Source organism: Brachypodium distachyon, chromosome 5 (genome assembly GCF_000005505.3).
Source record: "Brachypodium distachyon strain Bd21 chromosome 5, Brachypodium_distachyon_v3.0, whole genome shotgun sequence".
NCBI lineage: Eukaryota > Viridiplantae > Streptophyta > Magnoliopsida > Poales > Poaceae > Brachypodium > Brachypodium distachyon.
In genome coordinates this window covers 17687153-17700565 of record NC_016135.3, presented here as the reverse complement: position 1 = coordinate 17700565, position 13413 = coordinate 17687153, and the positions used below count along the sequence as shown (strand labels likewise).

The following is a 13413-nucleotide window of genomic DNA, read 5'->3' as shown; positions in this document are numbered from 1 at the left end:
GGAGGGCGAAGAAGCGTGAGCGGTCAGGTTTAGATCCAACGGCCAAAAATATTGACTTAGATCTTCCGACAATTTGACTCAGATTTCAAGGGAAGGGGGGGAGCCCTGAACATGGGGTACTATCAAGTCCTCCTAGAATTGATTTGAGCAACTCACTTTTCTAAAGTAGCCTGTCATTTCCTTCTATAAAAATTTTCAAATGGTGGCAGTGGTTTGTCACCTACAAATTACGCCGCTTGTTGAGTTTATATCATGATGGATCACATAAAACTAATTGACAGTCATATATGTTCCTAGATTTTCGATAAAGCATGTCAAAATTTTAGAAGTTTCATTTTGGACAAAGTTAGGACTTTTTACATTTAAGAGCGGAAGGGGTATATGAGGAAACAACTTTAGAATTAACGACTTAAGGACAAGAAATTCTCTATAAATCTGTAGATTGTTCGAAAAACAATAGAAAGCCATAAGAAAAGTGGTCACAAGTTTCTTCTCCAGTTCTAATAATGCTGACAAAATGACATAGTCATAATCCATGAGACGGCCAAGAAAGTGTTACCTGCTAAATCTACGACGGTAAACAAATAGTAGCGGTAATACTTTGACTGAGATACTTTGAACGTGAATTCAGGAGTCAGGAAGAACGGCTCCACGGCATCACCAACCTAAATCAAATACGTTCAGGAAGTGTTTTGGGTAGTCAGTGCTGGTTTGCCCGAGTGGTTAAGGGGGAAGACTTAAGATCTTCTGCACAGAAGTGCGCGTGGGTTCGAACCCCACAGCCAGCATTATATTTTGCCACCAATATTTCTTTACACGATTGCTCGTCTTGGTTGGCTACTGGTACGGTTCAACTCTTCGACCGACTGATTATCTCTGCTATTGATATGATATACTTCCTTAGATTCATAATAATAATAAGTGTCATGAATTTAGGACAAATTTATATTTATCGTGAATTTAACAAGGTTAGTATAAATTCGTACTAATTTTTCGAACTTAACCCTTGTAGATGTTGCAGTTGAATATGTTCCATAATTCGGTAACTTGTGGTGACTAAAAGGAAGAAAATTTTGGTTATAAAGAGCCACGAGTCGAGCAAGGATTTGAACCGGTGGACGGTGGTTGAAGCCATGAAAGAGGAACGCAATATGTGAAGCCACGAGCCAGTTCTAATGGTATTTTCCATGGTGTCAAAGTTGAAATGTTGTGTACTGTCAATGGGTGGACTCTTTTTGCGCACCGTGCTAGAGTGCTAGACTGAACAATAACAGGAGCATGCATGTTAAGCATCTCCTAACCTCTGACCACCACTGATAGAAGACATGCTTGTCTTCATGACTCGTGAGGTTGGATGCGGTATTATCCGAATGTTTTCACTGTCAAGCCAATTTGGGAGGTCATTGCCCAAGCCCACTAGAGAACGAAAGTTAAAAAAAGATTTTACATCTCGTATGTCTCAATAGTTCAAATACCTTTCTATTGGTAGACCGTCGATAACGTCATACGAGTCTGTCAATTGCTCCAATAACTCTTTGACATCTATCTCATGGACTCACCTTGATGGTTCAAGTAGTGGACACTATCACGACTTAAAAGTTCAGTGATTTTGATGAAAGCCGAATTATTTATGTCTCCAATTTTAGAACTTTTATGTTTCGGATTCCAAAATTTTGCTCAATTTAATGAGAGCAATTTTAAGCTAATTTGTAATTTTAAGAAAATTTAAACCTATGTTTTGTATCTTAAATATCTGCACAACACAATTATATTGTGATAATCCTAGATCCGCGGTTCTGTTGATCTGCAGCAAACTCGCTACAGATTTTGCAAGGTTGATCTATTCCCTCCGTACTCATATAAGTATACTTCTACCTTTTGTTCTAAGTCAAATATACTTAATAAGTACACTTATTTAAACACAAAATGAAAATAGTTGCTTCGAATGGACGATTCGTGGTCCCGCTCGCCGAACATTAGCCTATGATCTACTCCTGGTACCGAATCCAAATGGCAGACAGCTATAGAACGCAGAAACGAAATTTTAAAGCAACTGCCAGTCAGCATTCAGCAATCATCCTCAGCTCTGCTCAGCTGGACGACCTCGGAAACGCCCCCGGAACAATTTAGCAGGCGGACTCCCTCCTCCCAGTTTTCTATTTCCGTACCCGTCCCCAACCACCCGCGCCCCCCGCTTTCCATGGCCGCAGCGGCCGGATGATGTCTAGAAAGCCCCTCCTCCCCTGCCGCGGGCCCACCACAACCCCTCCCGCCCAGCTCCTCCTCCCAATCCGCCGCCTCCTCCTCCTTCCCCGCCGCCGCGCGCCCTCGTCGCCACCGCCGTCGCCGGTCGACCGACGGAGGCCCGCTATGGCCGGCGCCGGCCAGTCCGTGGCCTCGACGGCCGCGGCCGCGTCGGTGTCGGCCGGCGGGGCCACCTCCTTCCGGGTCGGCATGGTGCGGGTTGTCTCGTTCCTCGTGGGCGGCCTCAATTTCGCGGTGCTGCTGCTCGGGCTATACCTCATCGACGCCGTGCTCCCGCCAGGCTGTGGTAGCGGGCTCGCGCTCGCCTCCGTACCCGCCATGGCCGGGGTCAGGGTGCTCGCCATGCTGGGCACCGCGAGAGCCCAGCACGCCACGGCGGATGCCATTGCTCGCCGCCACCTCGACGAGGGGGCCGCCTCCGTCGCCGAGGACGTCGTAGCTCGCCACGAGATCAGGGTCAGAACTTCTCTGGTTGCTAGTTTGGTAGATCACTTCTGGTGGGTGCATTTGGGGGTTGGATTCGGGTACGATAGAATTTTAGCTTAGATTCGACTGGTTTCAGCACAAACCCATGAGATTCATTGTGCATCTGAGAGTGGTTAAGATTCAGGGTTCCTCGCAAAAAAAAAAGATTCAGGGTAATTTGACCTGGTGTTGAGTTGCTTTGGTCGTTGCTAGGAACTAGCTTAATCGTAGATGGTTTTGATGCGATTGCATTTGCTGGTGTAATTGATGGAAGATATCGGCTGCCAGTGCTGCTACAATGCTGTGACTTTAGTTGAGCTTGCAGTCTGGTATTCTCCTAGTGATGAAATCCAGTCAATGATTAGGTATTGTGGATACTTTAAGTTAAGAGCTTAACTTGATGCACAAGTTTGATAGCACTGCCAAGCTGGAAAATGTTCTTGAGAAATCATAAAGTATAATTGAGGATTGTGGTCCCAACCTTTTAGTTGAACACACATGAATGATGCACGCGTACGATGCATATATTCTTATGTGGTACGATCCCGTTAGGAGCTTGTAAGTTGAATGTGATTTGCTCAATCATGACACGATCATTTAGAAATAATCATATGCACTGTACACTTCTTATTTAGATTCATTTGTCCTGTCAGTCAGAATGAACCGATTTTTGGATTCCTGCTTATTACTGATGCACATCATTACATTTGATTGGCAACTGAGGTTGCCCCAAAACCTGAGATCTAATAGGATTTCTAGCATTTGCGTCGAGTTGGTTCTATTGCTTTATTGAGCTGGAGGTACTCGCCTTTCTAGTTAAGGTTTAAAAACCTTGACCAACAGGCTGTAGCACCTGTGGCATTTTTATTAAGACAACCGTGAGCACTAATGCTCTCGTTCTGTTCTCATAATTAGGATCAGTACTTTGTACAAGCGGTACTTTGTAACGTCATTTGTCTATATCTTATGTAAGAGTTGCATGTTAACAATGTTTTCCACCAAAACCTTAAAGAGCAATGCTAGCACATTGAGCATTCCCTGTTGAGACACGTCGGTGGACCTTTGAAGCAAATTTATATTCAGTTATTCATGTTTACATTCTGCCTGAGATAATAGGACAGAGATGAAGGGACAAAAAGGGAGTGCTAAAGGAATCGAAACCAAAACAAGTATTCACAGTCAATGATGGGATATGCACATTTGTTAAAATGGGGTTGTTTAACTTAAGTTAGATCTGAGTACAGTTTACTTTCCACTGATTTATCGTGTTGCTACTTTTATTTTACTGTACAGGTGAGGTATAAATGCTGGTTGTGGTGGACTAGATTGGGTATGGCTGTTGGTGCATTGCAGCTTGTTGGGGCAATTTATCTCATGTTTGTCATTGTGAGAGATCTTCCAAATGAAAGAAGATCCACATCCTGTTTCTTTGGTATGTTTGAGTTGGTTAATACTAACAGTTATCAGTTGTATATTGTAGCTTTGAACCTAACCCCTTTAACCTTTGTTTGCTGAAGCTCACTGTGAAGTAAACTTCATTCACACAAAACATTTATTGAGAATATTTTTCTTGATTTTCCATATGAAATTTTATGTTTAAATGGTACAAAGAGAGCGCTAATTACTCTTATGTATTGCCGTTTTCACCTTTGTGAATATACTAGAATAATAGGAAAGCAAATACATTTTGAGGGGTCATCATGTTTTGTTCAGCGTCTACTTGAATATGTATTATTTGATTTTATATCTATTCCATATGTGTATCTTCTGCTCCCATAATTAGTTTGTCTTACTTTTAATCTAGGACAGGATGAAAATGACCGGATCTCAAAGCGAGCAATAATTGCTCTGTTTCTTATCCTTTCCTGGGTTGTGGTCATCGTTCAGTGCTTCACGGGTTCTGATATATTGAGATGGCGATCGTTCTATGCAACACATGATATGGCATGGAAAGCTCATTACAGGGAAGTGTTTGATCATGGAATTCGTGAAGCTTTATGCTGCCTAGGGCGTGCGAAGTATCTGTAAGTTCACATCCGGTCATTTGACACTACAACAGTTGTATTTTACTAGGCTATTTACGTTCATCTTATGTACTGATTTAGAACTGTATTGGAAGAAGACGAGGTCTATTCAGTGGCAAGACTTCTGGGTGATTTGGTTGCATATCGTGCTTCTGGAACAGGCCATTTGGAACTGATAGCAGGTTAGCTTTGTTTTTAAGTGATTTAATATCAAATATGTTTAGTGGCCTATTTGAATTTTCACTAGCTTTTCTAGTACTTTATCACCAATACAGAATTCACTTGTACCATACCAAATGCCTCACATTTAGTAATCACCTGTTTGTAGTATGTATTTCAAGTTTTTGCAACCTGTCCAGTGTCCTGTCCACTTCTACCTTGAAAGATGACTTCTGTATAAAAGCAAGAAGAGCTTAAATATTTACATTTCCTATCCCTTGACCCTGTAAGCCGGAGGGGAAAATGTATCTTGTAAGTAACTCTAGCTTGCTCAACCAATCAAATATAAGGCTTTTTTTCAGATGCTGGTGAGTTGGTTGCACAAATTTAGAGTACATGAATGATTTACTATCGTGATTGCATATATTTAAATATGCCAGCAATTTGTGTTGTTTGTACACGTGGGCTTGATGCAATTTACTTGATAAGATTTTTTTGAGAGCATACTTGATAGAAAATCAAAACCCGTAAGATTTCGAAATAAATACCGGAAGCAAAATGCTGCTCGTGTTGTAGTTCCATGGTCTCCCTTTTCCCTTGCCTTCTAATTCCACTAGTTGTCTTCTAGCACTGGTTAGGTTGCACAGCTCCCTACCTGCTAAGTCCAAAAGACAGGGATTTACTCCTAGTATTATATTCTGTGGTCAGTAGATGAGTCACTTCACCACCACCAACAAGGAAAAGCCCGTTATAGATCTACCTATCCGTATAACTTTACCCATTGTATAATGTGCTCCGTATCAGCAGAACAATCTACAATTCTATAATTATATCAAAATCATCAGCTGTCGAAACTGTTTTTTTTTGTGGAACCGTACTTTTGTTATTATTTGTGTACTAACAGCACAATGAAGATCTCTTCTATGGTATGTATTATAGGGCTTGCTCTATTGCAGAAGCATGGGAATTTGCCTGATTTGCAAACTGACCTCGTGGAGGCACCTCATATGCTCATGCAAGAAGCTGTTATTCTCCATCCATTTGCAGAAGCATGTTACACGGTTAGATACTATCTGATTGTGATATATTTCTCATGCCTGCATGGGTTGTGTGATTGCATGGAACAAGGTCTTATTGCAGGGGCCACTTCTTGATGTCGGAAGAAATCCCATTTTGTTTCCCTGTGCATGGGTTTATAGACAGGGCGTTTTAACTCCATGGGCTCGCAGAAGGTATTTACTAAGTCTTCTCAGTTTTATGTTCATTCTCAAACCGCCCTTGTTTTCTGTTATTACTTAGTGATACTTGGTGATCTTATTTTAGGCCAGTTCAGCTGACAGCCTTGATTTGAAGGTGGAAATGACTTAGTGTTTGACCTAGATTTGAGTATTCTTCTTTTTAATAATCATTGATCTGATGTCCAAAAATCTTGTTATGTACTTGTGCTTTCAATCTAAAATTCATTTCGTATGCACATCTTCATGATTGTTGATTTGTGGTGTTTCCCTTATTTTTGTTTCCAATGGAAAAGTAGTACACCTTATGATGTTGTTTCCTTCTTTTTTTACTGAAAACTGTAGGAAAGATTCCGACAGTATATATATTAATAAAAACAAAAAATATTTACAAAGAAAAAAAGGGGAGGGGGGGAGGGAAACAAGGACAAAGAAAACAGAGAAGCCCTTAAGGCACAAAAGAAACAGAGACAAGCCAGGCCATCAAAGCCGTTCTAGAAGTGTCCGGGAAGTGCACACTTTGTCTAATCAGTTCCTCCTTAAACCCCTGAAACCAAGAAGCTCTAGATGGACCTAATTGATTGAAGATAAGCCCATTCCTTTGCTTCCAAATGTACCAGCACGCCGTGATACAGACCTCCTTGTAACATCTAGCAGGAACAGAAGAACATGCTCTTTTAATTATGTTTGAGAATGATCCTTGCGGCAAGGGATCAAAACTAATGGAGGCCCAGCAAGTGGTGCTAAAGTTGCATCTGAAAAACAAGTGGTCACTGGTTTCTCGAGAGCCTGAAGAACAGAGCACGCAGGAGACCACACCATCCCTATAGCAGTTTTTACGGTCCAAAGATCTCTGGTATTCAGACGGTCCAGCGAGAGTAGCCAGCAGAAACCTTTCAGCTTGGGAACACATTTGTTTTTCCAGATTATACTAAAGAGCCCGGAATTACAGCTGGCGGAGAAGCAATACTTGTAGTAGTGGCTGGGTTTAAAGGAACCATTTCCCCAGATGCCTAACCAAGTGTCCTTGTCCTCAGGATCAATTGCCACAGAATTGAAACGCTGCCAGATGAGCTGAAATTCCTCCAAAGCTTCAGTGGTCAAAGGGAGGGAGAACATTTCCATAGGATCTGCCACCTCGGAGAGTTTCTGAAGGCGTGCATTCGTATCTGTGGCAAACGAGAAAATTCTAGGAAATCTTGTGCTCAGGCATCCTCCTTCCCAGTCATCATTCCAAAGGGAGATCGTTGAGCCACATCCCGGAAGACAGCGAGAAATATCTTTGAATTCAGGAAGGAGCTCGAGTAAATCCCTCCACCAGAAGGACCCTTTGATGTCAGTGCGTCGAGGCAACGTTGAGGCATAGTGAGAGTTCCAAATGAGGTTAACCCAAGGAGTATCATGCTTGTTGAAAAACTTAAAGAGAAACTTCATCAGCTGAGCTTTGTTATAGAGGTGAAGATTCAAAATGCCCAGACCACCTTGCCTCCTGGGCTTACAGACACTTTCCCAAGCAACCAAGGCCTTGCACTTGCCAGTAAATTCAGATTATTCCGAAGCGCCACCCTTCGTCTTTTATCAATAGCATCAATGAAACCCTCCTGAACTTTGAGAATGCTTAGAGTATAAGCAGGGAGTCTGGACAACACAGATTTAACCACCTGCAGCCGACCACCAAAAGAGAGGAAGGACGAGCAAACAGCAAGACGGCGATCGATGTGGTCAATCACAGGCATGAGATCCTGGATTTTAGGTCTAGTTGTCCCCACCGGAAGACCCAAGTAATTAAAAGGGAAGGAGCCAATTTTGCAGCCCAAGATTCCAGCCAAAAGCTCTGTTCTGTGAGGAGACACATTGATGGGAATTATACAGGATTTGGAGAAGTTCACTCTGAGGCCCGTCGCTTGAGTACCACCTCGGTCCGGGTTTATAAGGCCTCTATTGGGTTTTGTGCCAAACTTTGACCAACAATTATACAAATAACATTTAAGATATGTATATAAAAGTTATACCATTAGAAATTGTTTTTCAGTACGAATCCAACAATATCTCTTTTGTGTCACAATAAATTTATAATGTAATTTTTGGTCAAAGTTTAGCATAAAATTCCGTGCGGGCCTTACATACCTGGACAAAGGGAGTAACGGTTATTGGGTACCAATTTTTGTTCAGGCGCCCTGCACTTGATGGTGATAATTGGTGGCGAGGGCATGCTGCAGCTTTCCTTGGGTTTGTTGATATAGCACCTACAGCGCTGGTTCGAGGCCGTGTTCGTCAGGTAACACCACATCTATTAGTAACATTTTTCTGTGAAACATTTCTTTTAGTAACATTTGTATTCATTAATGTCTAGTGAAGTGGGATAATGTAATTATTTCAACCATTTACGAATAGCATTGGTTTCTTTGCTTACACCTTTCATTTTATGCTCATTTTACTGATCCTTGGTATCCAGTTTCTGTATTCTACTAATACTCTAATATACATAATCTAACTAAGTTGAGTATGTGAGAACCTGAAATTGGTGTGCACGGCCCATTGTGTCTGTCATTATGTGCTGAATGTCTTGTAATACTGTACATGCATTCACTCTAAGGAAGGCACTGTGACACAGTTTAAAAAAATACGGTAGATAAAATAACCTGTTGATATCTTGAAGAGAATCTGATCTCCTTATGTTCTTCATTCATCTGCGCAGAGCAAGCGTGAAGCTGCTTACTTTGTTGTGGTCCTCCATGACAAAAGAACGGTTCTTATTGGGGTGCGTGGGACAGAGACACCAGAGGATCTCCTAACTGATGGACTATGCAGAGAATGCTCTTTCACTAGGGAAGATTTGGATGGACTAATAAAGTACGCCCATATGAATAGCCACCTCTTCAGTTCTTACATGACCTCTTTCTACTTATATTGCTTAAATTAACTTGTTTATGTTTGAACCACCTGCTGTGAGCTCCTTTTCTGACATTTCAACATTAATGTTTAACATTTTAAGGCCGTGGCTAGTGTCCGTGGACACACATTCAGGGATTGCTTGCCATAGCACATAATACCTGAATTTTCAGAAATGTTTAATTTGGTCTAAAACTTCACTTCCGTTGATTTTGATCCTTGAACTCCCTTTCTCTCCCTTACATTTGTTGTATTTTGAACATTTTTTAGTTTTGCTTATTTTAGCCATCATCCTTTCCAAAATTTGCATAGTTTGTTTTGCACATTTTTAAAAAATGGATATTGTACTCATTGTTGGATTAATAGATTATTCAGGCTTGTGGCAAATATGATTTCCATGGCATTGAAATTTTGTTCAAAAGGCTCATGTGAATGTACATTTTGAACATCCCCCTCCTCCCCAAAGTACACATTCAAATGTCCTTGTATGACAGATCCATAACAAATGCTGCTTTGCGGGCTCTGGACTGGTAGTTAGATCCACTGTATAATTTTGTAGTAGAAGAACTGATAAAAGGATGATAAATTGATAATGCTCATTCTTCTTCAGTAGTGACCAATTACCTGTAACTACGAGGGAGAGAGTTATCTCTACATTCCCACACTATGGACATGGTGGAATTGTAGAGGCTGCTAGGGAGCTTTTCATGCAACTCAACGACTGCACAGGAGGTTTGGTTTTTCACATAAATGCTCAGCATTTCAAGTTCTGATATCTGAAATGGTTTAGTCATGCTCACGTTTACTCTCTGTTAATATCCTGTAATCTTATACACTCCATGTTCAGTATATTTCACTGTATTAGCTGCTGGGTACAGTGCTGCCACAAAAAGTATGTCACTATCTTCGAAACTATGCCATCCAATTGTTAGTGGTTAGCACGTCAATGGCCAGGGCTAATTTAGTACTGCTCATCATGTTTTATTTCTTTTAGCAAAGTATCACACACCATTGGAAGATTAGATGCAATATATGTATGTACTTGATTGATTTGTATGTGATAAGATAAAATATTTATAATGACTAATCTCTCTCTCTCTCCATAATGGCAAACTCAGAGCACACGCCCTCCAGAAAACCTGGATTTCTTTCTATGCTGCTCCGGGAGGGCAGTGAGTGTCAAGGGTATAAAATTCGTCTTGTTGGGCATTCTTTAGGAGGTGCTGTTGCTACAGTCCTAGGAATGATGGTAAAACATGTTGAACCTTTCACTGGTATTTTGAACATATTCTTTGTTAATTATATTCTTTCACTCTGTCATTCTTATTTTCTGACTTCCCTATTTACCTGCATTATGGTGCACTGTTGTCAAACTGGGCCTTGTCTAGAGCTCTAGACATATGAAGAACCCTTATCCTACTCAGATCTGACTCTCAGAACCAACCCCCCTCCTACCACTTCATGATTATGCTCTCATTTTGACACATTTGGAGTGACTAACACAACTTTGGCACTGCCAACTACTCCCTTCGTTCCATAATAAGAATCCAAGACACTATTATGGATCGGAGGGAGTACTAAATATTATCTGATGAACTATTCATTGCACAAGTTTTATATGCATAAAGTTCTGTAATTCTAAGTGTTGTTTTCTGCTTATGTTCATGACTTGTTGTAATTCCTTATCTGTGTCTGCTGATTAGTGTTATTTGAAGTATTCTTTTTTTTGCGGCGTTATTTGGAGTATTCAATACCCATAGTTTTTCAAAGTTTAACTTGTTGTTTGCCAGCTTTTTGGCAGATATCCAGACGTGCATGTGTATGCGTATGGTCCACTTCCTTGTGTGGATTTTGTAATAGCTGAAGCCTGTTCTCAGTTTGTTACAACGTAAGAATAAAAATTGTTTGTTGTTTGTAGCTTACTTTGTCAATGGAACTTCAATTCTTGGTGTGATGTCCTCTTATCAAGTTTAATTAGATCTGTGACTGAATGTGTCCTTTTCTTTCCCAGCATTGTGAACAATGATGAATTTTCTTCTCGCCTTTCAATCAACTCAATCCTCAGGCTACGATCTGCTGCAATAAGTGCTCTTTCAGATAACTCTCCAGCTGATACAGCAATGATACAAAAACTTGCTCGCAGAATTTTAAATATGAATAAGTATCAGGGTAATGCTCCTGACATTGTTGAGGAATACGTTGACAATCACGGAAGGCTAGCAGGTAGCCACACTTTTGAAGGAAATTCTCTTACCTTCTCTTTTCGCTCTTTTGATTAACATATGAGAAGACCACTTGAAAAAATCTTATATACTTTTTTTATTTTGTTATGCACACTTTGCTTTTCTACAATTGTCTTTCTGAGTTTATTTTTCCTGTTATAGGGAGGGCAGTGACTAATGAAAGACGATTTCAACACCAGGGCGCATTATGCAATAGTGAGCCAGACCTCCAAGATTTGCAAAATGGCTTTGGTGGTTACCATGGATCCAGTTCATCGGTAGATGAGCACAGGAGCTATCAAAGCATAAGCATTGATCAGGATGTCCGGAGAATTCCACTTGATGGACAAGATTCTGGCTTGGAAGAGCATCAGACATCTTATGGGGAAATACCAGTGGAGCCTCCAGAGATGTTTCTTCCAGGCTTAATCATTCACATTGTGCGGCAAAGAAGAGGCCTATTTCCTCTTTGGAAATGCTGGAACTTCCAGGAAGCTGAACCACCATATAAAGCTGTTTTGGCTAAAAGAGAAAACTTCAAGGATATCGATGTTTCTCCTTCCATGTTTGTGGACCACTTACCATGGAGGTAAAATTCATATTGTTTTTAACTAACTACCCCTACAACTAATACATTCTTCCAATGCAAGCAATGTAGTGAAGACGTTAACCTCTTGCAATCACACTTGTTACGGTAGCAAGTGTTTTGTAACTGTGTACTAGGAATATTTACCGTAAAGGTATAATTCAAATTACTTTAACTAACTACAACTAATACTTACAGTGCAGACAATTTAGTTAAGACATTAACCCCATATAGTCATACATGATAGAGTAACAAATGTCTTGTAACTGCGTACTAGGAATGTTCCTACATTTTTCGGGAAGGATATAGTATATACATTAACAACCCATTACCCAGGAAAAGAACATGGCTTAAAATAACACAGGCTTTTTAAAGGCGATCCAATTGTCATGTCTCATTACTCTTTCAGTCAGACATCTCCATTCTCGGTCCAGCTTGACATTTTACATTGAGTTGCACTAGCATGCGAATGTTAGTTGATCCAAATTGTAGCACTTCTGGGTTAACCTTTTTCGACAAAGCAAGGACGAAAGAACAGGATGATATGCATGCATGTGCTATGTGTGGGGCGGGGCTTGAGAGCGAATTTCACATGGTGGGTAAGGGTGTTTAAAACGTTTCCAATTGAACACGTGAAAACTGGCAGTGAGCAAGCTAGTTCAAATCTTTCATTAATTGCAAATTGGTTGAGCAAGCCAGTAGATGAAAAAAGGACCCATGATTTGAAATTAAACTGATTTTTGCAAACCAGTATTACATTCTCTCTCATGTCAAAGTATGAAGTTATTGCTCTCCCATGTGAAATATGTTATATTTGAATACCAGAGAGGCAGATACAGGCTTCATTTCTAAGCTATCTCTCATTGGATTGATTTTCGAAGAGCCAAAAGGGGGAATTTAAGTTTGTAGGACTAGAAGCAATAAGTTTAGCAACTGTTGACCATTGACATGCATAGCTTTACTTATATGACACTCGCCCTTTCTTGGCTGCATTTAAAGTTGCAAACTCAGTTGCCATGCATTTGAACTGATTTATTCGCATGCAGTTGCGTTAACAACATGTGCTTTTGAAATTTTAGGTGTCGTTGTGCTATGCAAAGAACTCTGGAAGTCCAGACGTCAAAGAGCTCAATTATTTCTGATTCACCTGTACAACATTTGGTCTGACCAGGACAAAATTGTCCACCCATGCTTTAATACTAAAGGAGCAAATCGTCCTGTACAGCGAAGACGTTTGTGTACTCTGGCGATGGCCCCACTGATTATCTGAAAGGAAATCTGTTGACTTCATACGTGGCAATACATCATATCGACAATATCCTCAACTGGCAATGTTTTTCATTGATCGTCGGTGCGCCCCCCCTGCTAATACTGGATTGCTTCATTATTCTGCAGCGAAGCCTGCTTGTTCATATCCATTTTTTCAATTCATGCCAAGTTAACATGATATACATATTCTTACAGCAGAGTTAGCTAGTTTTACTGACTTAACAAGTGACAATCTAAGTGTGATTACTTAACCCAGAGCTTAATGAAAGTTATCAATAAGATTGTTCTGTTCTCCA

General features: G+C 40.6%; 1 protein-coding gene and 1 non-coding gene across 4 annotated transcripts; both read left to right on the top strand.

Moving 5' to 3' along the window:
• Positions 1-705: 705 nt before the first annotated feature.
• On the top strand, positions 706-788 carry TRNAL-UAA. The gene has a single exon. It is a non-coding gene; the product is annotated as a tRNA-Leu (tRNA).
• Positions 789-2089: 1301 nt separating this feature from the next.
• LOC100833845 (sn1-specific diacylglycerol lipase beta) lies at positions 2090-13413 on the top strand. Of its 3 annotated transcripts, none has more exons than XM_010241753.3 (14): positions 2090-2721; positions 4024-4162; positions 4535-4754; positions 4836-4936; positions 5853-5974; positions 6054-6145; positions 8321-8426; positions 8847-9001; positions 9654-9772; positions 10159-10289; positions 10831-10928; positions 11052-11281; positions 11425-11851; positions 12928-13413. In XM_010241753.3, exons 1-14 carry the CDS (start codon positions 2218-2220, stop codon positions 13013-13015), a joined length of 2532 nt encoding a protein of 843 aa, XP_010240055.2. In that variant the 5' UTR covers positions 2090-2217; the 3' UTR covers positions 13016-13413. The 3 variants fall into 3 exon arrangements, with proteins under 3 accessions (XP_010240055.2, XP_014751578.1, XP_003580024.2); XM_014896092.2 differs by having other exon boundaries at positions 2092-2721; positions 9651-9772; XM_003579976.4 differs by having other exon boundaries at positions 2095-2721; positions 9651-9772; positions 11052-11263.

What these genes read in the sequence shown, in the direction of transcription:
- LOC100833845 (XM_014896092.2), top strand. Translation starts at nt 2,218, where the DNA reads ATGATGTCTAGAAAGCCCCTCCTCCCCTGCCGCGGGCCCACCACAACC. An exon ending in TAGCTCGCCACGAGATCAGG is followed by an intron (nt 2,722 to 4,023) that starts GTCAGAACTTCT and finishes TTTACTGTACAG; the next exon opens with GTGAGGTATAAATGCTGGTT. An exon ending in CTAGGGCGTGCGAAGTATCT is followed by an intron (nt 4,755 to 4,835) that starts GTAAGTTCACAT and finishes GTACTGATTTAG; the next exon opens with AACTGTATTGGAAGAAGACG.